Here is a 27,639-nt window from a genome sequence, read left to right on the forward strand (position 1 = left end):
ATCCTCTAAATCAGAATCACACTTATCTTGGAAGAGTAGATCCAGGGCCTGTTGGACATTCGGTCTTGCCGCCATGATGTCCATCACTACATCTTTATAATGTTGTGACCCCCACCACCTCCCTCCCAACCCAAGATTCCCAGATTCTAATTTGTTACTTTCTACATTATTTTATTACATCACAGGTGCAGGTGCAGGTGCAGGTGCAGGTGCAGGTGCACATCTTGTGTCTATGTGAAGGCACCGTCTGACCTCTGGATGACTTCTGTTCTCTTCTGTTCCCATATATGATCCCTCCCATGTTGTTTGTTGGTATTTCAGTCTTTTGGGATTCCCCTGCCCCCTCAAAGACCAGCAGGTGTCTGCGTCTGCACGAACCTGGACAAATGTTCGGGAAAACAGACAGTCACCTCTTTCACATGTAAAATGCACACAAACATGACATGTACATTCTCACAATTTAAAGATTCCATAAAACCACAATTTTCCTTTATCTGACCCACACTGGTGGACCTACAATCCATCTGAATAGATACGGGTCAAATCTGACCCGGAACAGCCTCAGTGTCCAAACATTTGTAGCACCTATATAAAAGTATAAGTTAACAAAATGTTTTTATTTGTATGTATTTTGGGTCACTTCAGGAAAAGTCATAAAATTTCAGGCTAAAATAATGATGCTTAGGGTATTTTCACTGAAGTCAAAAGTCAAAACAAGTCAAATTTGACCCGAACAGTATGTGAGGGTTAAAAAGCCGTCGATAGTTTAACATCATTTCTTCAGTGACAAGAAAACAGAAAAACCATCACGAGTGGAATTCAATTCTCCGTCCTCACCTTGCATCCATTATTAGCCAGATGCTCCACGTCTTCCACGTAGAAGCTCTGCACGAAGCAACACAAAAAGTAGATTATTCATCGGAGCACTTTTCTCTTCCCACAAGAAAAAATTCAACGCACAAAATAAACCGGTGCAAAAGTATCAAGGCTCTACGAGAAGGAGGAGCTCTCACCTCATTGAATTTCATGGTCTCGTCTATTATCCCGTTTAGGTTGACGTTAGATCTGGCGATCCGAGCAGAAGTGGTCAGGTCCAGAGTGAGCAGCAGAGCCACAGCGGCCAGGAGGAACGCGGTCGTCTTCATAGTTTGGTGAAAGTGAGTTCAGGGAGCCCCTCGAAGTAATCAAATGTTCAACTGTTCAACTGTCAGGTCGCAGATCGCTCTGAGGTCTTGGTGGAGAGCAGAAGAACATTTATACTCGCTTTGCCTACCCACGCCTCTGACATGTTGCCCCACGACCAACAAAAAAAAAAAAAAGAGAGAGAGAGAAAAAACTAATGCAGTCAGCAGCGTCTCAGATAAGATTTGTGTGATTGTGGTCGATGAACAGGAGCCGTGTTTCTCTGAAATGCATCTACGTGGTTGATTTTGGGGTAGAAAGAAAAAGGAAAGAATACCAATTTTACTCCCTCAAAACATTTATTAGCAGCTGAAACATTAGGATGCGACTGCAAATTACAACACTGTCCAACATATTTATTTATTTTTTATCTTTCAAACAGAGCGTGCAATAAACATTAGTGCACTTGTATTAAAGGCAGTTATGAGTCACCACCATAACAAAAAAACTAAGAAGTTACACATGCATCAAACTGGTTGTGCTAACGATTAGCATGCTAAGCTTTAGAGTCACATGACATTTTGCAGGTACGTTTATCAACCTGGTTCTTGTTGCAGAAACGGATGCAAGTTTACTAAAAATAGTAATAACAATCTGCCATATTGTATTAAAGGCGTCTCTTTGGTTTGAAATTTGATTTACTTAATTTAATTAAATGAATTTAAATCAAGAAGATAAAGCGTTACTGCACATTCTAAAGGAGCTGATCACAGGACGTCTCCTCCTCAGTGGAGGTAGGACGAGAGGGAGCTGATGCTGCACTTGGTTATTTCAGAGTTCTGGTCCTGGTTCTTGCGGATGCGGTAGAAGTGCTCGATGTAGCTGGAGCGGCCCAGCAGCTCCACGAAGTCCTCGTCGTGGGTGATGATCAGCAGCTGGAAGTTACGCTGCCGAGAGCGACTCTTGATGATTCTGGAGAAGAACGAAAAAGAACCAACATATGTTTATCACCTTCACAATGCGAGGCTAAGGATTCAGAGTTTACATGAGTTCAAAATGCATCGCAACAATAAAGCCCAACCCCACGTACAGACCCACACACATGCACAGCATCGCACCGAGAGCCACCACAACCTGCAACCACTCAGGGAGGGCCGCCACTGACACCACCCCGACCCGCTGAACTGCTGAACTGCGCCTGCTAATCTATTACGTGCTAACACACACACGCTTGTAGCCGCCTCGCAGCGCAGAGCTAATCCTTTAGTTCAGGACCAAACAGCAGATTCATGCTGCAGTGAAAACCTTTCAGGATCTTTAAATTCCTAAAGGCGCGTAAACATTTTTACACCCTGCTTTGTATTCCGCGTTCAGACCCCTTCACGGTCTACGTCACTGTGACGTCACGACGTTAGCTGGAGGCAAAACAGAGAAAAGCTGGAGGCGAACGCTCTCACTGTCAACCACGGAAATGTCACCTTGCTGTGTTTTTTGGTGCCGAAAGCGAAAAAATCAGAAACACTAACTTACTGCACACCAGTCACTGCCAGTCGCAGACAACTTCGTTTGACTAAAATAAATTATTTGAGCGAGACTATCATCAACACCGATCTCTGTCTGCAGCGCACGTTTGATATCAGATAAGATCAACATGTGATGCATCATCAGTTTCAGCCTGGATAATATTGTGGGTTACAATAAATCGTGACTGAAATTAAGTTAAGTTAATCGTTATTTGGGAGATTCTTGTCACATATTAATGCTAATGCTAACCGCTAGCCAACACAATGCGCTTTGCTACATTCCCCTCCACAGTGGTTCCTCTTACTTCTTGTAATATCTTTGTTTTAGAGGCTTCACTTGATAAAGACAGACCAGACTTCGTCCCCTCTGTGTCCTCATTTGGTCAAATCGTCCATCCAGTGAGTGAGAGTGTAAGAGGACGGTGAATATAGTCCCATCAGTCAGAGTCAACTTGTTAAAATAACACTCACGGTCTCAGAGAGTGAGTTTATTAGTGTATTCTCTAAAATATATGTTTTCTTCTGGACAAAACAGTCCGTTGAAATATGCTAACTGGCGTTTACAGGCTGTAGTGTTTGACATGTTTTGCTTCCAGCTAAGCCCCGCCCCTCGGGACGGTCCAGCCGTACTTTTTACAATTGTGGAGACTTAGCATCCAGGCTACACTTAGGTTTGGATTCAAGGTCACAGCATCGGCCACAGGGTGCATAAACCAGTGCAGATTGTGATAAATAACAGTGGTTAAAAACACGCATGCACGGGTGTGTACTGACTCTACGAGGGCATGTGCCAGCGACTCGATGTTCTCTCGGTCCAGGTTGGTGGTGGGTTCATCCAGGGCCAGGATCCCACAGTTCAGACAGAAGGTCTCAGCCAGAGCCAGACGGATGATCAGAGACGCCAACACCTGGACACACAAGACAGGAACGAAACGATGACGACGATGTTTCCCGCGTTCATCCGTCGATTGGAAAATATGCATCAATCAGGCGTAACATTATGACCACCTTAATAGTAATATTGTGCAGTTCTCCCATGTGGTGACTCATCAGAGATCAAGAAATGGGCCTTGTTTGGGGGGGGGGGGGGGGACTTGATCAGTTGGGGATCTAGTAATTTTGGAGACCAGGTCAACATCTTGTGCTGTTCTTCTTTGAAACCGCATCCCTCTTAGCGTTCAGGAAAACAAACTTTGAGCTTCACTGATAAGTTTCTAGGACATTCATTTGTCTCCCTCGTGTAATTATCAGACTGTTGACTTATGTACAGTGTGGAGTGTCCACGCTCTGTGGTTTAGATTCAGACACGTGCAGCAACAAAACAGGGAGCTTTTTTTTTAGGTCAGGTCAACACCTTTTGATGTTCATGTTTTTTCGAGATTTGTTCCTAAAGCGTTTTTTGTGTGAATCTGTGTCAAGCTGCATCCTGCTGCAGTCAAGGAGTGTCATTGCTGTGGGGTGGCGTGGGAGGTGTCCGGTCTGGTCTGGTCTGGTCTGGTCTAGCTGGGGGCTACATGTCTAAGTAACATCCACACCAATGAAAACCAGGTCCAAAAGTTTCCCAGCAGAAACACTGAATTGTCACAAGATGGTTTATATGTTATTTACTTCTCCTGCCAGTGGTCATAATGTTGTGGCTCTTTTTTTTGTTGTTCTTTTATAAACACCTTTTGACCAGCACTGCAGCGTCCTCTCATATCCAAAGCGGCGTCTCCTTTCACCATAACTACCCGGTAGTTGTAAACCCTCCTCTTGACACCAGCAGACGAATTCTCATCCACATCAGATCTGATCTCCACGTATTCAATGTCTGAAAACAAAAAAAAAGAAAAAGCAAAAGAGGTCAGAATGAGAACTTACTACAGAGTAATTTATTTATTTTGTAAAGCGAGATGCACCTTGACCCCTGTAGGTGCTGCGCCACAGGTCTCTGATGATCTTATTGATCTCGTCCATCTTCATGCTGTGGAACTTCATGATGGTTCTGTGTAAAGGGGGGAAGATCCGATAATTAACAATAAATAATTGTTTGCTTCATTAGATGAAGCAAATTGTGCATCATCCTGTATTAAATAATTTAAAAGTATAATAATAATTTAAAAAAAAAAAAAAATTCACGCGGATTAAACAAGTTTATGTGAACTTAATCGAACTACGATTGATACAAAACGATAGATTTTGATAATAGGAGATATGTGGCGAGGCCGCTGGATGTTGCTTTCCTCTGTACTGAGAAGCATTTTGTCTATAATCTAGCAAACTGGCAAGAAATCCTGTGTGGTTTACAAAACCCCAGCGATAACGGTAAAACAGCGCTAGCTACGAAGCCCATATATAGTAGAGGACGACGAGCCTCGAGGGAAGAAAACAGGAGGATGAGAGGTCTCCTTATCCACTCATCTGACCTAATATACCAAACTTAAATGATTGACTGTGCAACGAAGCGAAGGCAGTGACTTCCTCTTTTTTCCCTCATGCGAGGCGAAACCCTTGGTCATGATCAAAAGAATATCGCACTTTCACATTTGAGCCCATAAAACCTTTTTAACACATCTGCTAATAGTTTGAGCTCGAGTCCAAAAAAGATTTTAATAGTTTCTCTCATTCACTGTGGCTATAAGAAGACACGCGTACAAGATTCAAGATAACTTTGTTGACCCCAACGGGGAAATTGTTGTTGAGTCCCAAGATAAGAAAGAACGTACATGAACCAAAAATCTTTGTTTGATCAGACATTTTTTTTATATACTTTTTATTTTTCCGCTGCAAATTTGCAAAGAGTGCGTATACAGTCCCCAGGTGAAATCCCATGTATGTAAGTATGTTTACATTTACGGCAGTTACACAGTTTTAAGAACTATAAACACAAAAATGTCCTCATGTGTGGACACGGGAATTATTTCACTCAATATGTAACGAAACATAAAACTGTTAATTTTGTTCAAAAAAAAAAAATTATATCTGAACATTGCTGTGCAAAAGGATGATCCCAAACAACGAAGTCCCAATGTCTTCAATCGAGCACTTTCTAATTAGCGAAGTTATAGCTCGTTACTACTGGTAGAATTTGTGTTTCATATTCAACCAGAAAAGTTAATAAGCATAAACGAACAGGTTTAAACTGTAAAATTTGAGGTTTTGTATCTTGTCCTCTTTCGTTTCGTGATCAGATGCAGAATGAATCAGCTGAAATGACGCTGCCATTGTTTTTGTGATTGTTTTTTTGTTTTTACACCAACTAGTATCTAGTTATGAGGATGAAAGTCTAAACGAAGCAGAATAATCTGCCACAAACTTAAAACTTAACGTCCCCGTATGAGGACGCAGGGTCTCGTGAGGTTAGAAAGCATTGCATTGTTTTAATACAGGGCTGTAAGTGTGAGCTATTCTTCAACACATCCTGTCAGAATAGTTGCTGTTGTTTCTTTTTTCTCGTATGATATGAAAGTAGGTCAATAAAATCGGGCCGAGGCTGAAACCTTAAAAGAATTTCTCGACGCCTCACGATGCGCGATCAATGTTATGAAATCTTGGTATTTAATCATAGACTAGTCTCACTGAAAGTTGTCACCGATAACTGGTGTGTCAAAACACTTTCATTTCAAATGTAAACAGCTGGACAATGAGTCCATCCAACACAACACTAACCCGTTCAAACATTTAAAATAATAATATTTTATTCTTGTTTTTTTGGTGAAATCAGAAGAATCCTAGAAGTTTGCAATTTGTTGCAAACAAGAAAGAATAAAACACATTTAGATTATTTAGATTTAAGTTATAAAAATGCAATAAAAAGCAAATAAAGAAGAAAAAACAAGCACAGATTGTAAGTTTGGAGCCGAATTTGTTCGTCAGTCTCATCGTCATTTGCCGGGGATTTGCCCTGTGTGCACCCACAAATTGTTGCAGAGTCAGTGATTCATTTTCTCTCCAAAATCGTAACATCTTACCATGAAAGCGTTTTCTGTGTATTCAGACAGAAACTGTGACCTGGCTCGTCAGTTGAAAGGCTTGTTTGCAATCTTGATAACAGCGCAGTCTAACCCACACATATGGGTAAATGATGCTGCTGCTTACTTCTCAGATGGTATCTGTGACAGTGAGCTCACACTTCCTTGGTGTGTTTGTCATAATTATCCATATAGCCAGGTATACCTAGAATTACCACAGAGAGGGCTACCAATCAAGATGGAGTCTCTACGGTCCAGGTCTGCTCACACACAGAGCGAAGGAAGGAATTTGAAAAAGTCGAATGTTTGAGTCACCCAAAGGGAAATTGGTCATAATGTTACGCCTGATCTGCAGGAACGTCTTGATCTTTTCCCACCAAATCCTAATGAGTCCACATTCGAGTCTCCAATTCCCTCAATGCATTCACAAGATTTTGCATTCACACATATTGGGGCTAGCCAAACGATGGCGTTGGAAGATTTCCAGTCACCTAAGAACTTACTGATGATTAAAGCCCTGATGAAAACCACGAACCCAAACGTTTCAGGCAAAATCAAGCTGTTCCACTGGGCCACTTTTTCTTTAGCCCCCATTTCATGCACCTACATGAATTTTCTATAATCAAACTGTCGAAACTTAAACAGTGAGAAATCAACATGTAGCGGACGTGCACCTCTCATGTTTTGCCGATGATCCTTAACTACTTGCGCATTTTTATCACAACAACCAACGGTGCGATTGGCATTCTGAAGCCACTGAAGCCGTTCATTTGATGACACTGATAGTAATGTGCTCGCATTTCATGAGACCAAACCCTGTGTCCCATAATACATGGGAGCGCATGCAAGACTTTTTTTGCATTTTGCAAATTAATCGCGCTTTCATTCTTAGCTGTCTTTTATTGACTCCATTCTCAAGAGTCTAGATGAGCAGCTTCAAGTGCTATTGTTGAAAAAGTGATGATATTTTGCTTGAGTTTGGACATTCAGAGGAAAATATAAATGCATTTTCTCCGTGCATCATTTATTTATTTATTCTTTCATCTAATTTAACGTATCATCCTCTACGTCACAAGAAACACATTACTAAAACTAAGAAATTCCCAACAGTTGACAAAAAGTAGATTAACCCTTTGGATGCCGTACGCAGCAAAGCTACTTTTTTTTTTTTATGATGGAAGAAAGAGATAAGTGCAAGTTTACGTCATTAATACTGATGACCTGTTTAGACTCTGTCCACCTACACAAAAGAAACTCAACTCACAGCTTTTGCAGAAACCCCTAATCACAATCACATGTGAAATGCATTTCACAGCTAGAGGGGTAAACCTTTCTATGGCTTTGTTTTAATTGCAATTAAAATGAAACGTGCAACGATCACTCGTAATCTTTCACTGAGGTCTTACCCCACTGATCCAATACATTAGCAGCATTCTCAACAATTTAGATTCCTGCAGTTCGCCCAAATTAATGATTAATATCACACTGCGAACACATATGTATTTAAGTGACTTACTTTAATCTCATCGATGCACATGACACGCTGTCGGTTTTAATTCAGAGAAGGATGTGATCAAAAGTAGGCGATAAAAGTTTGATAAAGTTTTTTTTTCTTCTCTTAAAATGCACCAGTTTCAGAGAAACATCTGCACTTAGCAGGCAAATCAAGTGATCAGGTAAGTGACAGATTAGCAGGATTTCAGTAAAATCAAGAGGTATAAATCTCCGTTTTTAATTATCTTTGCTAATTAGGAGGCCTTCGTTAAAGTCTTCGTGGCACATTTTTAAGCAAGTCACAGTTTCCATGGAACACGAGAAGCAATAAAGATCTTGTCTGAAGATAAGAAGCATGGTGTAACACAGGGCCTCTGTGATGAGGCATAAAAACCATTGATATTTCACAAAAAGTGAAGAGGCATGATGAATCTGAGAAACGATTTGTGAGTAATTTGTAGCACACATGCTGCCAAGCGGATGAGACGTGGTTAAACAAAGTGTTGCAGAGACAAGATAACTGATTTAAAATGGTTGAGGAGCAAAGAGGTGTCTGGTGTCTCAAAAACCCTCCTGATGCAGATGATCTAGAGAGAGGTCAGAATGGGAAGGAAAGTTCTCAACTTCTTGGTACAGACACTTTGACTGGCAAGGAACTAAAAGAAGAAATGCTGCACAGAAGAATTACCACCACTTCCTGGTGTTGCCAGTGATGTTGTAGCAGACAATGTCAAAAGCTTTGTGGTTCTGACCTGATTTCAAAGTTATTATAAGGAAGGCAGCGGATGGATGCCTATTACAGGAAAACTACAGTGAAGTGAATGACATGCTCTGTGGTTTCCACCTCGTGAGCTTATTTGTGTCACTGTGACAAGATACCAACTACAGCGACCGTAACCTTAAATGACGGTGGTGGTCATAATGTTTAAGCGTGTGAAGAGATCAATGCAATGACCCCAAAACTGTGCAAGATACTGAAACTACACAGGTTACGAGAGAAAGTACTCACGTAAAATAATACACAAGAGTACAAATGGGTTTGAATGACGGTATGCATATGGGGCTTGTATTTCTTGTGTTTTTGAGATTTTAAGCATATTTAAAGGCAATTAAAATGCTTATTCTACTTTGTGAAGTAAGATTTATATTAAAAAATTTATCATAATCACAGCTGAAGCTTTAGCCTGAAATGCGTCACGGTAAGTTGTTTCAGTTTGTGTCACCAGTCTGCGTAAATGCCCACATGAGCATCTCAAACGTCTGTGGGAAAAGACATTAATCTGATAACAGGTACAGTGGTGTGAAAAAGTGTCTCCTTACTGATTTCTTCTGTTATGTGTCACTCATAAAGGTTTCAGATCATAAAACAAATATAACACAAGTAAATACAAAAGGCAGTTTTAAATGAAGATTCTTTTTTTATTATTATTAAGGTAACCTACATGGTCCTGTGTGAAAAAGTGATTCCCCCCTAGATAGACGGACGTTCTCCTTCAGGGTTTTTAGGGAGAATTCATGGCGCAAGTCTTCCAGGTCCTGAAGCAGCAAAACAGCCCCAGACCATCACACCACCATAGTTTACTGCTGCTATGACTTTCTACTTTTACTCCAGATGTAATGGGACACACACCTTCCTTTGAGACTTTTGTCTCGTCAGTCCACAGAGTAGTTTCCCAAAAGTCTTGGGATCATTTTTCATCAGTTTTCTGGTCTTTCTGTTCTTGTAGCTCAGCAGTGGTTCTGGTCTTGAACTCTACCATGAGGCCATTTTAGTCCAGTCTATTTCTGATGGTGGAGTCATGAACTCTGACCTTTACTGAGTAGAACTCAGTGAGAACCTCCAGGTCTTTGGATGTCGTTGTGGAGTATTTTGTGACGTCTTGGATGAGTCGTCTCTGAGCTCTTGGGGTAATTTCAGTCGGACGGTCGCTTCTGAGAAGGTTCTCCACTGTTCTACGTTTCCTCCATTTGTGGATAATGACTCTCACTGGGGTTCACTGGAGTCCCAAAGCTTGAGAAATAGATTTATAACCTTTTTCCAGACTCACAGATCTGAACGACTTTCTTTCTCATTTGTTACTGAATGTCTTTGGATCTTTGCATAATGTCCACAATTATGTTTTAACAGGGGCGACAATCACTTTTTCACACAGGACCATGTAGGTATGGATTTAGTTTTACCTTAATAATAAAAAAACATTAATTTAACAATCTACACAGTCTGTGTTTCAAACAATTTGTTCGATGATCTTAAACATTTAGGTGCGACCACCATGCAAAAAAAGGTATAGCATAAGGTAACATTGCTATTTACAAAACCTCTGCTTTGTTAGTCATTTGTTAATAGAAGATTAACAGGGTGGCTTTTTGTGGTAAAGAGTGCATATGTTAGCAGAAAACTTACTGATCAAGAGCCTTGTAGTAGAGATCGAGGTCTTTAATGACCAGCTCTGTGGTCCTCATCGTTATCATCTTGTTTTTGTAGCGTTCGTCAGCTTTGTCGTACTGATCTTCTCGTAGCTCTTTTCTATAAGAAACCAATTCAAAGAGAAAAAAATATATTACAATATTATTGACTTTATTTTGTGATAGTCACTAAAATCAGTTACTCATAACAGATCAATATATGTCTATAGACAGATACACATATATATGTATTAGGCTGTAAAATGCTTAAAATTTTAATTAATCACAGGGTTGCTTTGGATTAATTTCGATTAATCGCGATTAAATATCATTCATTTTCATCTAAATGAATCGTGTTTCATTACGGATGAGCAGACTCGAGAAAGAAGGGAATATATTGGTACTTAACGTGTTAATTAAACACCTTCAACAACTTTTCGTGTCTTTTTTTAAGCCAAGATTTGTCCACATTAATGTGTCCCTGTCCCTCCTCTTCCAGCAGCTACTAAGACAAACTAAGACACACAATAAAAACACATAACCAGGTGCAATCACAGACCCTTAGATTATAGTGTGACAAGATTATATAATATAATATAACAGCATATATCACCTGTAATGCATTATCTCCTCTTCGAAGCCTCTCTGTCGACCCACTGCAATACTGCGTTGCTTTTTCAAGTCTTCCAGCTTATGTTCCGCTTCACGACGTTCCCTGGACAATCACGGAAAGACATTAAGGTTTCACAGCTGATGCAGGAGAAACTGGGGCAGATTCAAAGAGCTTATTGGTAACGGTGCAGTGATCTTACTGGCGAAGCTGCCGCACTTGCATGTTGCCCATTTCTTTCATGAGCGTCTCGCGTTTAGTCACAACTTCCTTCAACTCCTCGATGCGCTTCCTCAGCGTCAGGTTGTCCTGGAGCCAGCGCTCCTGGACCTGGAGAAATGTTAGAAATGCACAATGTTTACCTCTGTTCTTGTCAAACTGATGCGAAAGTAGAAGTAAAAGTACGTTTCAACAGACTGAACTGGTAACTTTCTTTAAAAGAGGTGTAAGCTTGACAGAACCAGGCTCAGTTCTAATCAGAATTTAAGTTTAACACGCCTTCTGGATTTAATTAAGGTCCATGTTTCAAGTGATGCAGAGATTTAACACCTCTGCATGCAACTTGATGGTCTTACAACCAATCAAACAAAGAGATTTTATGACATCTATGTATTTTACAACAAGAGGCATGGTGTTGGGTTGGCTTTCAGACTAGTAAGTTTCAAAAGATGCAGAAAGACAAAAATAAACTCTTAGGAGCCTGTACCTTCTGAGTGTCTATATCCTGACGAATGTTTCCCATCTCCTTATTAATCTTCTCTTTATGCTTCTCAGCCTCGTGCAGCTGAGTGTTGGTTTCTTGAAGCTCAGACTCTTTTTGCTGCAACAACAATAAACGCCTTAGTTAAGCCTTTAATATGAAAGGAGATCATGATTAAGTTGCACAAATAAAAAAGGAAAGGTGGCGCTGCAGTTTACCTCTTTGTATTCGTCTTTGCCGTCGTCGACGTATTTATTGATGTCTCTTTCCAAGGAGCCGATTGACTTCACTCTGTCTTTTATGGAGTTGATCTGTAGGTACGACACACAACGGTGACTACACTGAGACGAGCAGATTCATTCTAAAGTCACGCAAACAGAATAAAACGGGAGGAGAAAACAAGGATCTCAGGTTTTATCTGATACCGGAGACAAACTGGCACTGTTGAAACCAGGGCTTAAAGAATCAAAACATACAAACTTTGTCTAAAAATGGTGTCTTTTTATTTTTAAGGGGTTGACCAGTCCGCATCTTTTGAGGTGAAGTCCTGACAAACTTTTGACAAATGTTTTTTGAAGGTTTAATTCCATCCATGCAGGTGAAAACTGCAGCAATAGAGCTAAGGAGGCTAAGCTAATTAAAAACTACCTGGCACCAAATGAAGCACCCAGATCAGTCTGGTTACTACTGTTAGCATCAGCACCGTTAGCATCATGGTACAGAGTATCAGTACAAACGAATGAAATGTAGTCCACGCAGAGTATGAAACAGTTTGGGGCTGAACACTGCTGAGTTTCCAAGAGAAACAGTAAAGCAGAAAAAAAACCTTTTCTTCTAAATTGCAAAACTTAGGACACATTCTCCTAGCTTCTTATATTTACTCTCCACCTTCACGACATCAGTGACTTAGATGTAGAAACGGCAGCTTACATGATGCCTTCACAAAAACTCCCAAGTCGGAAAATTCAGGCTCTGTCCAAAATCGTCCCCTACACAGGAGCCAATTTTGGACCATTATGTAGTGGTGTCCCAAACCTTAGTGATACCACTGCATCTTGAGTGGCGCCACCACTGTTAGTGGCTGTTAGTGAGACACATCTTTGAAACTTTTTTTAAACATAATTATGTCTCATGAACATCACACATATTTGTTACAAAATCATTGCGTTGTTAATAACTTGTAAGTTATGAAAGCTGATGGGACTGAGCTCAGTAAATAGTGAAATGATACATGGGCAGTAGGGATTTCAGACACAGGCACTTCTGATATCACAGCGTTCATGTTACAGGTTAACTTGGAGGAGAAAAAATAAGTTTGGCATATTGTCACCATTTGCTGAACATTAAATATGTGCAGCTGATATTTGTTTTTGTTTTGGAAGCAGTAATTTCTGAGTTTGACAACTCAGAGCTCGTTTTTCCCAAGTTATCTTGAATGCAGCATCAGCGGCAGCCCACCCTACTTCTGATTGGCTAGTGATGTTAGCTTGAAGAGGGAAAGCTGCGTTACTCTCATTTTATTGGTAGATGAAATCAACTGACTGCTCCACCCTGACAATGTCCCACATCACTGTTAAATGTTGATCTGTTTTTTTTTAATCAGGATCAAACACCAGAGATCCAGAGACCACGGTGCTTTAATACTTCAAGCCCTGGTAAAGTAAAGAGGAGATAAAAGGTGATGTGTCCACCTTGTCCTGTCCTTCCTGATGCTTCTGCTTCTTACGTTCCACCAGCTCCTGTTTCTCCTGCTGCAGCTTCTCCAGTGCAGCAGCCAGAGGCGACAGTTGCTCTTTTGCCTCCTGGGAGAAGAAAAAAAAAATGGACACCACGTTGAAAATAAAATGAACCCAGTAATGATGAATTATGATCCTGGTGACATCACATTCGCAAACGCCGCAATGCATTTTGGGTAATCGGCGCCATTTCTGTGGGTAAACAACAGGGTGAAGCGCGGTTGTGTGACAGGATGTTGTAGTAATTCAAACGGTAAAAGAGCTGATGTTGGCGTTAGCTAGATGCTACAGATGTGGAGGAAACTAGAACAATGCAACTGTGATGTTTGAGTTTTTAATGCATTTGAATCTGCTTAAACAATATTATTAATTATAATAACAATATAATAATTATTGTATTGTTATTGATACTGTTCTTAGCCAACAGCGGATATAAATCAAGTGAAAGTGCGACGATAGTGCAGAGTGAAAGTGATGCTGTGATCATTACAGTGTTATCACATCATGACACATTTTATTTTTCTTTCCCTCTGTGCTGTTTCAGTGGTTTTGCACGTTTTCACCAAATGACAACAGATCCTGCACCAAGAAATCGGAGAAGTGTCTGATCTTCTAGGGATTTATAATTTCTGTTGGTGATGTCCAACCATCTAGTGCGTCCGTTTGCTCTCAGGTCGAATGGGTCGATTGTTATTTATAGTGACCAACTTCGTCACAATCTTTGCCGAATTCTGTTTTTCCTTTTATCCATCTTCAGTTAAACCGTCATGTATCATCTGCTCAGGTTCGGTTCAGATTTCGACTCGTCGTGACAGGACGTACCCTGATGTCCCTGGTCAACGCCTGTATCTCGGTGGTGAACTCCACACACTGCTCCTCCAGCTGCTGCTGCCTCTGCATGTCGCTGCTCAGCTGGAGCTTCTCCGCTTTCGTCTCGTTCACGGCACTTCTCAGCACCTGGATCTGGTCCTGCTGGTCCTGGATCAGCTTACGCTTCAGCTCCATCTTGCTGGACGCTGAAAATTAGCAAACAGGCAAAGGCAGGAGAAGCTATACTCAGAACCAGCGTCTGGATCTAAATAGTGAAAGTAGAGGAGCACATCACAGAAGAGACTTTAATTGACATGTGTGTTGTTGTCTTACTGGTGTCAAGCTTGTGCTGAGTTTCTTGTTTCTCCTGACTGACTTGCTGGATGGTTCTGGTCAGGTCCACTCCCTGGAGTTTGGCGGCCTGCTGAGCTATTTTACGCTCCACTTCTTTAAGGTCCATCTGGAAAGACAAAAACAGACAGTTATAAAAAGGGACGGACATGTGGAAATGTCAGAGACTTAATAAATGACATGAAAAAAAAAGAAGAAGGTTCTAACGGGAAGAAAAGGGGACGGAGACAGAAAGAGGAAAATATAAAACCAGGATACAGCTTTACAACAAGTGTCAGTTTAGATGCACATTGATTCAGACTCATATACTGTAATGTATTGGGGAGGGGGGGTGTTTGAGGGGAGGGGCCTCTGTAGGTCATCCCACAGATACTTGATCAGTTTGGGATCTAGTGAATTTGGAGGCCAGGTGCTGTTCTTCGTGTTTTTTTGAGTTGTTCCTAAAGCGTTTTTGTGTTTGTGTCTGTGTCAGGCTGCTTCCTGCTGGGGGAGAGTCATTGCTATGGGGTTGGGTGTTGGGGGGCTGGTCCGGGTCTAGGTGGGGGTTACGTGTCTAAGTAACATCCACATGAATGAACACCAGGTCCAAAAGAAAAGTTTCCCAACAGAACACTGAATTGTCACAAGATGTTTTTGCGTCTCCTATCAGTGGTCATAATGTTGTGGCTGATCGGTGCATTAAGGAATTCAAGAAAAGAAATTAAGAGCTATTTTTGCAAAATGGAATGGAAGTTTATTAAATGTGGAGTCTAGGCTGAGGCCGACAGGAGGACGGTACCAGGTATCTGTCCATGAGAGAAATGTCCTGCAAACAGGCTTTGGCCGTCTCCTCCTCAGACATCAAGGTACCGAGCAGAGTCTCCTGCTCTTCCACGTCTCCCTTCAACCTCTCGATTTCTCTGTTCACGGTCTGCAGGCGGTTCCTCAACTCGGGCAGCTCCTTCTCCTGGCACTGCACAATGGACTGTCTGCGGGACGAGACAGGGAAGGAAATGTGCTTTGAGTTGATACTGAATTCATAACTTTAACCTACAAGCGACACACGTTTCTAGGAAGAACTTTCTCAGAAGTATTTGAATTCCGTTTTATAAAGAAAGAATTTCACACGTGTGTTTTATATGTGTGTGGGTTATATATTGATTCCATGTTTATTTCATCTATGCTTTCAGTTCAGAGTAAACTGAGACATTAAACTACGTACATTTAAATTAAAAAAAGAAAGAAAGAAAGAGTCTGGTGTTAGTGGTTTTCTTAATAACACGGTATTCCCAGACCAGAGAGTCAAACACTGACGTGGGTCCTGTAACGCTTCTCGTCAATGAGCTGCCACGTGTCATTCAGACACTTACTACCTAGAAAATCCGCCCCTGTAACATTTTCGTCTTCATTTTTTCTGTGGTTGTGGCTGGAAGCGTCTGTCACTCTGGAGGTCATAGCAGCAACCGCATACCAGCTGAAGCACTACTGATTTCTTTTGTTTTTTTTTTATTTCTTGTAGCACTGGGCTTTTTTAATGTTTGCAAAAATAAAACGACTTCATCTGATTTCATATTAATTTCAACCACTGAAGTTACGCCAGTTGATAGAAGCTTGAACCACCTCAATTAGAAATAGAAAGATAGCGTTTGTAAGACTCGGCTGTTTCTTTCTCTGAATATCAACCTTTCAACCTTTCAAGCTGTAAAGATTTTAAATGTTGGATTTAATATAATAACTATTATTATTTAATATAATAAAAACAGAGGCTGCTGTGTCACTCCACACCCGACATGAAGAGACAGAAAAAGATCCAGAGATAAAATCTAACTGATGTGAGACTCTAGCGCCATCTAGTGGAGCAGACTTCATATGATCTGTTCTCGAAAAGAGAAGGTCCATAAATCCATCTAAAGCCATTTGCAGGGACTCAAGTATTCTTCAATTTAAACTTGCATTTTAAGGAATGGGAAACTGTATTTAACAGCTTTAAGAGAAACCTTCTGGGGACCATCAAAAAGTTTGTGAGAGGTTAGACTCTACTCTAGATGAGCTACGAAGAGACATAAACCGTATTCACACGCGGGATTAGTTTTACCTGAGGACGTCCTGTGTCTGTGTTTCATGTGGCGCATTCACCAAAATAAACTAACTCTGTGTTTTACTCAAATTCACAAATCTTTTGTCGTGGCTCTGCTACTTCCCGTCTCACTCACACAGTGTGTCAGAGACAGATTATAACAGATGATAAAAATATATTTTTAAAAATATTTATCTCGAGGAAGGAATTACCAACGTCCTAGCGACATTTAAATCAGCTCCACCTTCACAGATGAACACATTAACGGATGATTTAATGGTTTAATTCGTCTAAACGGGTGAATAGTTCAGCGATATCTCGACTTTGAGCTCTAAAATCTGTCCAAACTTTGAATTATAGCACATCCTTCATGACTCTCAAGAGACAAAATGCAAATCAAGAGAGATGTCGATTTGCACTGGATTAGTTTTATCAGAGGATCTGTGTTACGAGAATTATGGTTGAGGCAATTTATGGCGTCATTTTTACTTTACAAATCATGGATATGTGTGATTAACATTACAGGCGACCTCCATTATTATCAGAAATTACCAGAGGTCCCCAAATAAAAAACTAGTCCTGAGTGAATAGGGCTTATGTGTCACTTTGGGAAAGTTTAACTTTGTATCCAGAGAAAGAGCCATAATTAGTGATTAACTGTATTAGTTTGGGATTAGAGTGACTTGGAGAATTTAAGAAAACCTGCAGTGTTTTTGCTCCAGCTGGGGGAATAAATGTTAATGTTAATGTTATTCACTACTCCTGTCAGTGGTCATAATGTTGTGGCTGCCCTATCGTACCTCACAGGCCTGAGGGACATCATCTCATCCCTCTTGCCCTCCTTCCTCTTCAGGTCCTGCTCCGTGTTCTTCAGTTTGTCCGGGACCAGGCGTAGCTTGGACTGCATGCCGCTGATCACTTCCTCCAGGTCCGACTCTGAGGGGAACGTTCGCTGGCACACGGGGCAGCAGGGCTCCCTCTCCTCCGTCAGCTGACTGATGAACTGGGTGTACACTGCTGTGGCTCCAGCGAGCATGGCTTCACCGGGCAGATAAAACAGAAATAAATAAATAAATTCATAAATGTACAGTACGTTAGGCCATGTGCCAAAATGATCACATGCATGACTTTTGTTGAGCTGAATCTCAGGGAAGGAGCGTTTCCATATTTTCAACACTACTTGGATCGTAGGACTACACTTCCCAGAGTGCATCAGGGTAGATAACCAGCTGCTGGATCTCCTCCGTCATTCAAACAAACTTGAGATAGTAGAAGTTTACTCGTGGGTTCAGTCCAATGAAATTTTTTATTTACTTTCTTGTTGTTTGAAGCGCTGCGTTCAAGTTCACGTTTAACTGCTGGTTAGATTGCGTTTAGGAACACGTGGCAGCATTGACTTCACAGACTTTTTGATGAATGTGTGATGTTTCATTTTGAGTTTGATAAATTAAAAGAATAAAATACAAAAGGGAAAACAAAGTTAAACATGTTAAAGTTCTGTCAAATGTTAAAATGAATGAAATTAAATGTTAAATATGGATTGATCTTCAGGCCAGTGGATCAGCTGTTATTTCTTTAGATTCTTTATTCTATTCAAGTAATTAATTAAAATACTGGCATTTAATTTAAGATTCATTTAAAATGTTTAATTAAAATGTTAACTTTTGTTTCTCTGACTGGTGAAGCCAACCAGTACCAGAACAAAGGTTGGAAGAAAAATAAAGTTGATTCAGTTCACTTTACAAATGAAGTTTGAAGTTAGCCTAGCCTTATGCTAGCCTTATGCTAGCTAGTTATCTAGACTGAAGGCTTAGAAAAATAGCAGCTAGCCTCATATATACTGTGAAACCCATGTGTTCATGTAATTTATGTCCATGTAGATAAACACATTTAACTGACACGTAACTTTACCTCAGTTACTACTAAGTTACTATAGCTAGCATGCTAATGCTATAATGCTAATACTAAATAACAGTGAGACTAGTTTAATAGTATTTCTAATTTTTCTGAGTAATTTCCACCTTTTAACGGTGATGGATGAACACGGAGACTGAGGAGAAGGTAAACACAGCTCCATGACTGATGAGGTGATTGGGCTACAAAGCTTTTTACAGCTCATTTAAGATATTTACAGGAAGGAGACACTGGGATATTTAAGTGAGGACCTTTTACATATTAATAACATTAATAACTAGTTACACTGTAGAATCTAACCTCTGATGTAACAAACATGGCGCCATGATTAGGGTTAAACAGACTCTCTCTAATATACGGCTCTGAATCATATGAGGTTCTCGCTCCACCTAGTGGAGAAGACTTTATATTGTTTCTAAACACTTCCTGAAATCTAAACAACGTTATAAAACATGGTAAGATGTCATTTACCTCTCTGTTTGGACACTTTCTCCAGGTCTTCTTGCAGTTTGCTCAGGTCTTGTTCTAGATCCTGACTTCCACACACATTGAAGAACTTCTCTTCGTCCCGAGCTAATTGCTGCTCCTTCTTACGCAGCTCAGCAGCAGTGTGGCTTTTATTCTGCTCACTCGACGCCAAGTCTTTACTGAAATTAATGCAAAACACAACATAACACATCTGTAAAAGATTTTGTCCTGTTTAACGTGATTATAATAATAATAAAAAAAAATAAATTCTAACTTGAGTTTTGCGAGTCTGTCCCTGGTGCTGTTGATTTCCTTGGACTTGGAGTAGATCCAATCCTCCAGCTCTCTCTTATTGGGGAAGTGGCCCAGCAGAGACACCAGATCCTCGCTGTGACGAGACTTGATCTTACGTACCTGCTCCTCCTTCTCCGTCTGGGCGTAAGAAACAGGGAAGATGAGAGGAGGTAAGAAAGAAGAGGAAAGATTTCCACTCAGGGTTACTGAGCAGAGAAAGGGGATGACTGTGGTTTACACACTTACCTTGTCCTTTTTCAGCATGTCCATCTGCGTGCGTGCAGTTGTGTGCGTGTTGAGCATTTCCATCTCTTGGTCGAGGTTTCTCTGCGTGCGGTCGAGTTCGGCCTTTTCTCTCTGGAGCTCCACCACCTCGGCCTTCAGCTCCTCCACATTGGAGTTCTGCACCGCGGCCTGCAGCTCACGCTCCTGAGAGGAAAAGACAAGCAAACCGGGTTTTAAGGGACGCATCATAGAAAGGAAATAAATAAATAAATAAACAGACGTGCATTTTCTCACCGCTTTGGCCAATTCGTTTTCCAGTTCTTGCAGCCGAGTAGACGAACCCTCCAGCCTCTGCAGGTCGGCCCGGATGTTCCTCAGCTCTTGTTGCTTCTTTCCCTGCAGGTCTCTCTTTAAACTCACTGTGCTCTCCAGGCCGGTCTTCTTGTCCCTCATGTCGTCGATAGACTGCTGCTTCTGCTGCTCCTTTTCCTGCAGGTCTGCCTAAAGAGAAGGAGATAATCGTGGTATTAAATAATGAAATTTCAATATCGTGTTAAAAATGTGCATATGATAATATTGTGTAAATTCTGGCCAAAACTTCCTGCATCATTGGATATTTTTTATTGGTGCAGTTCCACTCCTGACCAGAAAATACTATTGGGATACATTGATGGTGGGGTGGCGCTGTTGAGCTCCCACCAGCTCAACTCTTGTGAGGTGAAGAAGAGCAGCAGCTACTGAGAGGATGCAGATGGAGCGTGATAGACAGTAGCACACAGACGAAAATAAAAAATAAAAAGTTGTGAAAGCGATTATTTGTTTTACTAAGGTCGGTTCCACCGCAGTGTGTGTTGTATGGCTAAAGTCTGTATGAGTAATGGGGGCATGTTTTGTCCCATGTTATTTTATTTATTGCACTAAATGTCTTTATATTTGAAGATAAAGGTCCAAGGTCTGGCAATGATCCATGTCTGTCTTCAAATATTTCAGAGTTCTTCAATTATTTTTCTTATTTAAAGAAGTGAGATAAATGTTTATGCGTCATTTTTTGAACATAAATGTGAAGCACAATTACTCAGTGTCATTCATTTTTCATAATTAATTTGTGATAGTGTTTTTTTTCACATGCATGCTACATATAACCATATTTAACTTAACAAAATTAACATTTTGGCCCACGACCCTCCCCCAGATTCAATTTCAGTCCTCCACTGGGAAGAACATGGGCACTCCTGGTGTAAATGATCCAGTGCCACATCTGTCCCCGTTTTCTTCCGTTCTGCTGTTATTTTGAGTGTAATTCATCTCCCAAAAAAAGAAGAAACAACATAAATAAAGTTAAAGCTGCATTTCCCGGATTTTGCCATTATTATTTACATTTTTGTTGATATCGCGAAAATATAATTATCAGGATTTGATGGGTTTGCAACAAAGTACCAATTTAAATCAATTAAAAAAATTTTTTTTTTTTCAGTTTTCATGACTCATTTGAAGCTTTGAAACTTTTTGTCTCCATTTATTTATAAATAAGTGAGAATAATTTTCTTTTCATTATTTAGTTTCATTTATTCCTTCAAGTATTGGACATGTGAGAAGCCAATGATTGTTGTTATCAGACCACTTTGTACTTGCACACTGAAACTGGAGAGTAAAGATGGATATCTGCCTAGCAACAGAGAATTAAAAGGATTCAGTTCAGTCATCTTAAATAATATTAAAGCTTTATATGGCCGCTGTATTTATGGGGACGGAGGTGGAGCACAAACATTTTTGACTTAAAAATGCGTCCTGATTAGGGAAAGTATAAGTTGTACTAAAACCTACTCCTGTTCAGACACTAATTATCGGTTGTTTTCTTTCTGCTTTTAACTGTTTCTTTAATAAATGAATGAATTCATGCGTCAGACAGAAAACACACCTTTAAGACGAGGATCTTAAACAGCTGCTGTTTTAGAATCAACCCGAGCATTTCTTACCATAACCTGCTCAGCCGTCTCCTTCTCCTGCTCCAGTCTCTGGGCGACGTGTCGATTAAAACTCTCCAGCTGCAGAGCGCTGAAGGGCGGCCGGTCGTATCCCTCCATCTCCAGAAAGGATGACAAAGAGCGCACCTGCCAGACGGAGATGTGTGAGTTTTTCTCTCATTAGCATTAAGCAGCACACAAAAATAATAATAAAAAATAATACTTTGCCTTTAAATATCACATGAGAAAAAGTTTCCCACACCATGACAGCAGAAATTCACCTCCATCATCTGACTTATTTATATATATACATTTTCTTTTTCTTTAACCCAATTTATAAACATATTGGTCCCAAAAACATCCAAATATCATCAAATCTGAATAGAGAAAATATACTATTTATTACTATAAAAAACAATTTGATGTAATTCTAATCTACATCAGGGCTTCGTATTAAATATTTCAAATGTAAAATAAGACGTCAAACTGAGATGTAATCAACTCTGCACAAATATTTCAAACTATGAACAAACTCGGCCGTACAATCAAATCAAAACTATCATATCTTTGTTTTTTTCACGGTCTCTCAATGTCAAACACAAACCGGTGCCGAGTTTCACTTTCGAGTGAAGCTGAAAACGTCACACGATCTGATCAAGCATCAGGTTAAAGCAGGTTCTCACCAGACTATCGCGGCTCTTGGTGTTTTGAGTGTGACGATCAGATTCCAGCTGGAGACGACCTGAAACAATGAAATAATAATAAAACAATAAATCACGTCTCACTCCGTCCGGCAAAGCTTAAGTTTCTGGACTAGGTTTGTCTGTTTTGTCTGTACACATAGTTTTTACTTCTCATTTATTACTATGCACTTTATACATTGTTTGCACTTTAATGAGTCATGTTTTATTAGTAGTATTTTTATTAGTAGTATTTATTTCCTTTTATTGTGGTCATTGTGCTCTGTTGATGTCATGTGATGTCTGCTGGCAAATTAATTTCCTTCTGCATATCAATGAATCTGAACTGAACTAAATTAGAGGAAGCGTCAGGAGCTAATTTTATATCAAACCAACATGGATCTTTATTCATGATCAAAGTACAGCCTCCTTACTGGAAATGTTTCCAGATCTACTCCAAGTAAATAAAGAATGGAACATGCACTCACTTTATTAGGTAAACCTTGCTAGTAAAAAGTTGGACCCCCTTTGACCCCTTTGTACTTCAGGCTGCACGGTTTAAATTCAGTTAAAATGTGATTCTGGGTGAATTTAAAAGCTTCTGTGGTGCATGTGTGTGTGAACCTTGTTCCACCAGGAGATCGGCCTTCACCCTGTTGAGCCTCTGACACTCTCGTCCGGCTCGCTCCAGCTCCTTCGTGCACTCCGTCAGCCTCTTCTCCTTCTCCCTCACCGTCCTCTGGTGGTTCTGGTAAATCTCCTGCAGCTGCTCGTCCGAACCCTGGAAAACCTGCCAAACACGCACACAGCTGCTCGGTGAGTACGACTCAGAAAACCGAGGGAAACCAGCGAGCAAACAACATATGGGCCCACCGTAATCAAGCGATACCAGCGAGTACAGTGACAATAATGGATCGGCTTCACACTGCACATTTACAACAGCCTCATTCACCATCTGTATGTCGCTATAAGTGGAGGCTCGAGTGCTACGGAGCAGGTGCTGAGGTGAATAAAACCACCAACAGAGAAACAAATTAGAAGATGTGTCGTCTCCACTTCTAACCTCAGTCGTCTTTGTTCCTGCATTTCATTTTATACAATTTCAGATTATTAAATTATTTTAAATTTAAATGCATACTTAAGGCCAGACTCTACAGGTGAATAGGGTTAGACAGATATCACCATGAAACTCCTCCAGTTTATTACTTACATAAATACAATATTTTTTTTGTATTACAAGTTTTCTGTGAACTTATATTTAAATATGTAAATGAGGAGTTATCTACTTAAATATGCACTAATTTGCACATATTTCCAGAACACAAATCTGAATAATGGATAAAGTGAGGTTCAAAATTCTTGTTTCTTTTCGTTAACATATTAGATTTCCAGGTATTTACAGAGGGAATGTTGGATATTTATTTGTATCGCTCCATTAATCACAAAATACTTTCAACAGTCCAAAAAAATAACAATATTTGACATGTTTTTAGAAGTAAAATGTTCTATAAATCAGGCTCTGAATGATATATGATAAATCTCCTCTGTAAATACCTGCAGGATGTAGTTAGGAATAAATGTTTTAAGTTTGGTTTGTGTCAGAGCGACTGAAGTGGAGATTTCTGGCTCAGAGCAGCAGAAAGTTTTACATTGTAAAATCATGTAAAGTTCATTCTAGTGTGAAACATGAATAATGATCCATTTCTGATCGTCTCCACCTTCATCTCCTTTTACCAGAGACAGTTTACGTCCGGATGAACTCAGATGAGTCTGACTTCCCGTCTCCTCTCCTTCATCTGGCTTTTCTTTGACTTTTCTTACTAATCTGAGCTGTAATTTTCTTCTTATATCAGACTTCTCTGCATTTTTAAATGTCCCTCTCAGATAAACTCAGACTAGAGGCAGAATATCTGGTCACTTTAGAACCAATCACGTCGTCAGAAATCGACACCAACCAATGAGAGTTTAGCTTCAGATCAACCTTTCTTGTGTCTGTTTGTATGTGGTTTTTAATCCATAGGAACCACTTTGTGTCACATCCACATGTAACAATAAAGTTTGATTTGATTTGATCTTTGCATTGTGTTGTTTTGTGTTACCTGTTCCATTGTTTCCTCCAGCTCCTTGTTGTCCTCCTCCATCTGTTTCTTCCTGCTGTCTAAAGCCTTGATGTCATTGTCCAGCGTCACCACTTTCCCCAATTTACCGTCAATGTCCATCAAACGATTCTGAAAACATTATTATAAAAGTAAAGAATAACACAAAGGATGTTTCTGCTGTTTTTAGTACACATTACTGTGCACTGTCTCTGCGTGTTTCCTGATTTGGACAAAAATAAAGTTATGATTTTAAGAATCCCACCTCAAGCGGATCAATCTGGTTCTCTATCTGCTGGACGCTGTCTCTTGAAGCCATCAGCTGAGCCTCCTTAGTGGCCACGGTCTCTCTGATCTGCTGCGCCTTCTCCTTGTTCTGCTTCAGGTAGCGCAGCTCCACCTGACACTCTTTGACCGTGTGACTCTGTTTGAGACGCAGCTGACGCATCGTTTCCAGAGCTTTAATGTACCTGCAGAGGAAAACATCGAAATGATGCATGCAGATTAAAATAAATACATATATACCGTGCAAACGTTTAAGGCCGGTGTGGATAAATGCTGAAAGCATTCTTAGTTGACAGCATTTTTCACACCCACCTATATAAATGGTTTGGATTAACAACGTGTTGGATTTACTTGGTTGCAGCGAAGATGGAGTCAAACTTGTCTTTGAGAGCTTTGCCTTCACTAAGGGGCCAGTTGGACTCTTCTTGGTGACAGAAGATGACGTGGTTCAGGACCGGCTTCGATACACCGAGCGAGGAAATCATTTCCCGGTCCAGCTCACCGCACTTAGAAGACAAACTCACTTTCTCGCCGTCCCTGCAAGAGTTAGACAATAACAATTTACAGAAGCTTTGCAGGACAACAACACGTCAAAAACTTTAATCGGTGACTCACTTCATTCTTGTGATGACTTGCTCTAAGCTTTTGAAGGAGTAGTTTTTCGCCTTCTGCGTGCAGGACATGGAGCGATGGATCGTGACTTTATCTCCGTTGACGTCTGAGAATAAAAGTCGAATCTGCGCTCGTACGTCTGTCTCATGGGCGTCCTGCAAATCACACAGCGTCACTTTTACAAGCGCAAAGAGCCCCTCAGCTATTGTGAAATGTATTAAACTTCACAGAATAATCACTTCAAACTAAACACTTTTTTTCAATCAGACAAACTCACCTTTGGATCATGAACGAAAGCTCCTCCTTTAGATCCAGGGGGGAGTTCTCCTGATGTTGCATACTTAAGGCATTCAATAATAGTCTGAAAACAACAAAGACAGAAAATGTTCCACAGGGTTTCTGCAGGTTTGAACAAGTTAAGACCTACACCAAGTAGGAAAAGGAAGGAAAATACTGTCAAATGAAGCGGCAATAAATGGACATATGTATTTAAGACTTGATTAAATGTAATTTAAGAGCTTCAATGCAAAATATGCTCATATTTAAGACTTTAAATTGGGAATCCATGTGTCTAAAACGTGAAGCCGCTGGCTCCTGTCAAAGACACTGACGAACATCTTGTTCATCCTCCACTGGTCGCGCTTCACAGTCGACCTTTAAATCTCCTCGTACCGTTTTCCCTGCTCCATTGGGTCCAACCAGAACTGTCAGAGGAGTGAAGAAAGATATGACTTGTTTGTCTTTATCCTCTATCCCAAAGCTCCTCACCCCAAGGATGCTCATTTTGTCTATCTTTGACATTTTGGCTTCCTGAAAGAGAGAGCAGAAAACACGGGTACAATTTCAGAACATATGGAAACAGCGAATAGCACAGAGCTCTTGTCCTCTTCTTTCTTATCTATTACTCATCATGCAATTTTGTGCTACTACTACTAGTTATTACTTCTGCACTGTTAGTGCTCACTCACCTGTACACAGGTTTTCATCTGCAAATATTGTCCATATGCTATAAAAAATACTGCTTATATCCCACACTATTTATGCACTTACGGTTTAATGCACTTCTGTTTTTATGCTAAACTGCTTTCCATTGCTCTGTACCTGTACATGTGTAATCATCAGCTACATCTTGAATTTGTATCATCCTCAGATTCTACGTATTTTCTTAAGTCAGATGTATGTTTATCTCCTTTCTCCTACTGTTCTCTCACTTTTTCTGTCTTTACCAGGGCGACCGTAAAAGCACTTCCCCAAGTTTCAACCTTTTATGAATGGAAAAAAAAATGTTGCGCACAGACTACACTAACAGTTATTACGGCAGCTGGATGGGAACCGCTAGTGAGCATGTTGCGCCCTGACTACAGTTATTACGGTAACAGTTTGCACTGGTTTTGATATTACATAGCAGTTTATTAAATACGTTTAAATACGATTAAATGTGTAAAAAAAATAAATGAGCCGTAATTGCCATCGTTTCTTCATTTCATCTTGATAACATGTATTTATTTATTTTTTTTTTTTATCTCCGAGCTGTTTCATTTAAGAAGTCTAAAACGTAGTTTTTCTTTGCCACCGTCGTCTTTTTGTTTACTGTGAAGGCTTCAGACCGGATTTTGTAAAGCATTTTGAGACCGTCTGTAATCTTATTGACTCTATATGTACATAAAGAATGAATTGAAAATCTGAAAAGCTAACGGTGTTTACATGCCTGACAACTCAGGCTGCTAGCGGCTAACTTGTGGCTATCATGCTAGCTGCAGCGTTTAGCCGGAACTTACAGAGTACGCGGCCGTAGAGTAACACAACAACGGATGTCATTCAGTGCTTGGATATAGGTGTATACTGTGAAGTTAATTCACCTGATGTGGTTCCTATCCCTGCGCTGCTGAGATGTGAAACTCCACTTTTCGCGCTTTGGTTGGAGAGCAACGTGAGAGGAGGAGGAGGAGCTTACCAGAAATCAACTTCCGGGATGAGGAACGGGGACATAGAATCAGAAGGCATAGAACGGCGATTCTCACTTAATTTATACAGTTGTTTATTCTCTGCGGTTAAATAGTTTGTTTGTGGACCCACGACACGCGTGTCGACTTACGCAGTGACTTCGTTATGACACGATAAAAATGGACGTGCCACAATTGGGGCGAATGACGAGTACAAACCCCAGATTCTCCTCTATGAATTCCAAATCTGTGGCCGCAGCTTGTACCCTTCTGTGGTTATATACAACAGAACTAACCAGTAAAATCAGATAAAATCATGGTTTACACGGGCTCTTCTTGGAATCTGTTTTATCTTTATGACTAAACTGTGCTACTAATTTAACACCTTCCGTAACACACG

General features: G+C 40.4%; 1 protein-coding gene across 1 annotated transcript; it reads right to left on the reverse strand.

The window, feature by feature from the left end:
• Positions 1-1,462: 1,462 nt before the first annotated feature.
• rad50 (RAD50 homolog, double strand break repair protein) lies at positions 1,463-27,246 on the reverse strand. The gene is made up of 28 exons (XM_047607837.1): positions 27,156-27,246; positions 25,969-26,106; positions 25,574-25,657; positions 25,300-25,451; positions 25,036-25,221; positions 24,665-24,869; positions 24,403-24,531; positions 22,928-23,093; positions 22,307-22,365; positions 21,636-21,770; positions 19,954-20,160; positions 19,681-19,863; positions 19,415-19,572; positions 19,144-19,319; positions 17,559-17,796; positions 15,481-15,670; positions 14,685-14,811; positions 14,364-14,557; positions 13,497-13,607; positions 12,024-12,116; positions 11,812-11,925; positions 11,308-11,435; positions 11,109-11,210; positions 10,494-10,616; positions 4,544-4,629; positions 4,313-4,455; positions 3,420-3,553; positions 1,463-2,094 (listed from the first exon to the last, which is right to left on the reverse strand). Exons 2-28 carry the CDS (start codon positions 26,095-26,097, stop codon positions 1,908-1,910), a joined length of 3,939 nt encoding a protein of 1,312 aa, XP_047463793.1. The 5' UTR covers positions 26,098-26,106; positions 27,156-27,246; the 3' UTR covers positions 1,463-1,907.
• Between the last annotated feature and the right edge of the window lie 393 nt (positions 27,247-27,639).

Source organism: Mugil cephalus, chromosome 15 (genome assembly GCF_022458985.1).
Source record: "Mugil cephalus isolate CIBA_MC_2020 chromosome 15, CIBA_Mcephalus_1.1, whole genome shotgun sequence".
Classification (NCBI taxonomy): domain Eukaryota; kingdom Metazoa; phylum Chordata; class Actinopteri; order Mugiliformes; family Mugilidae; genus Mugil; species Mugil cephalus.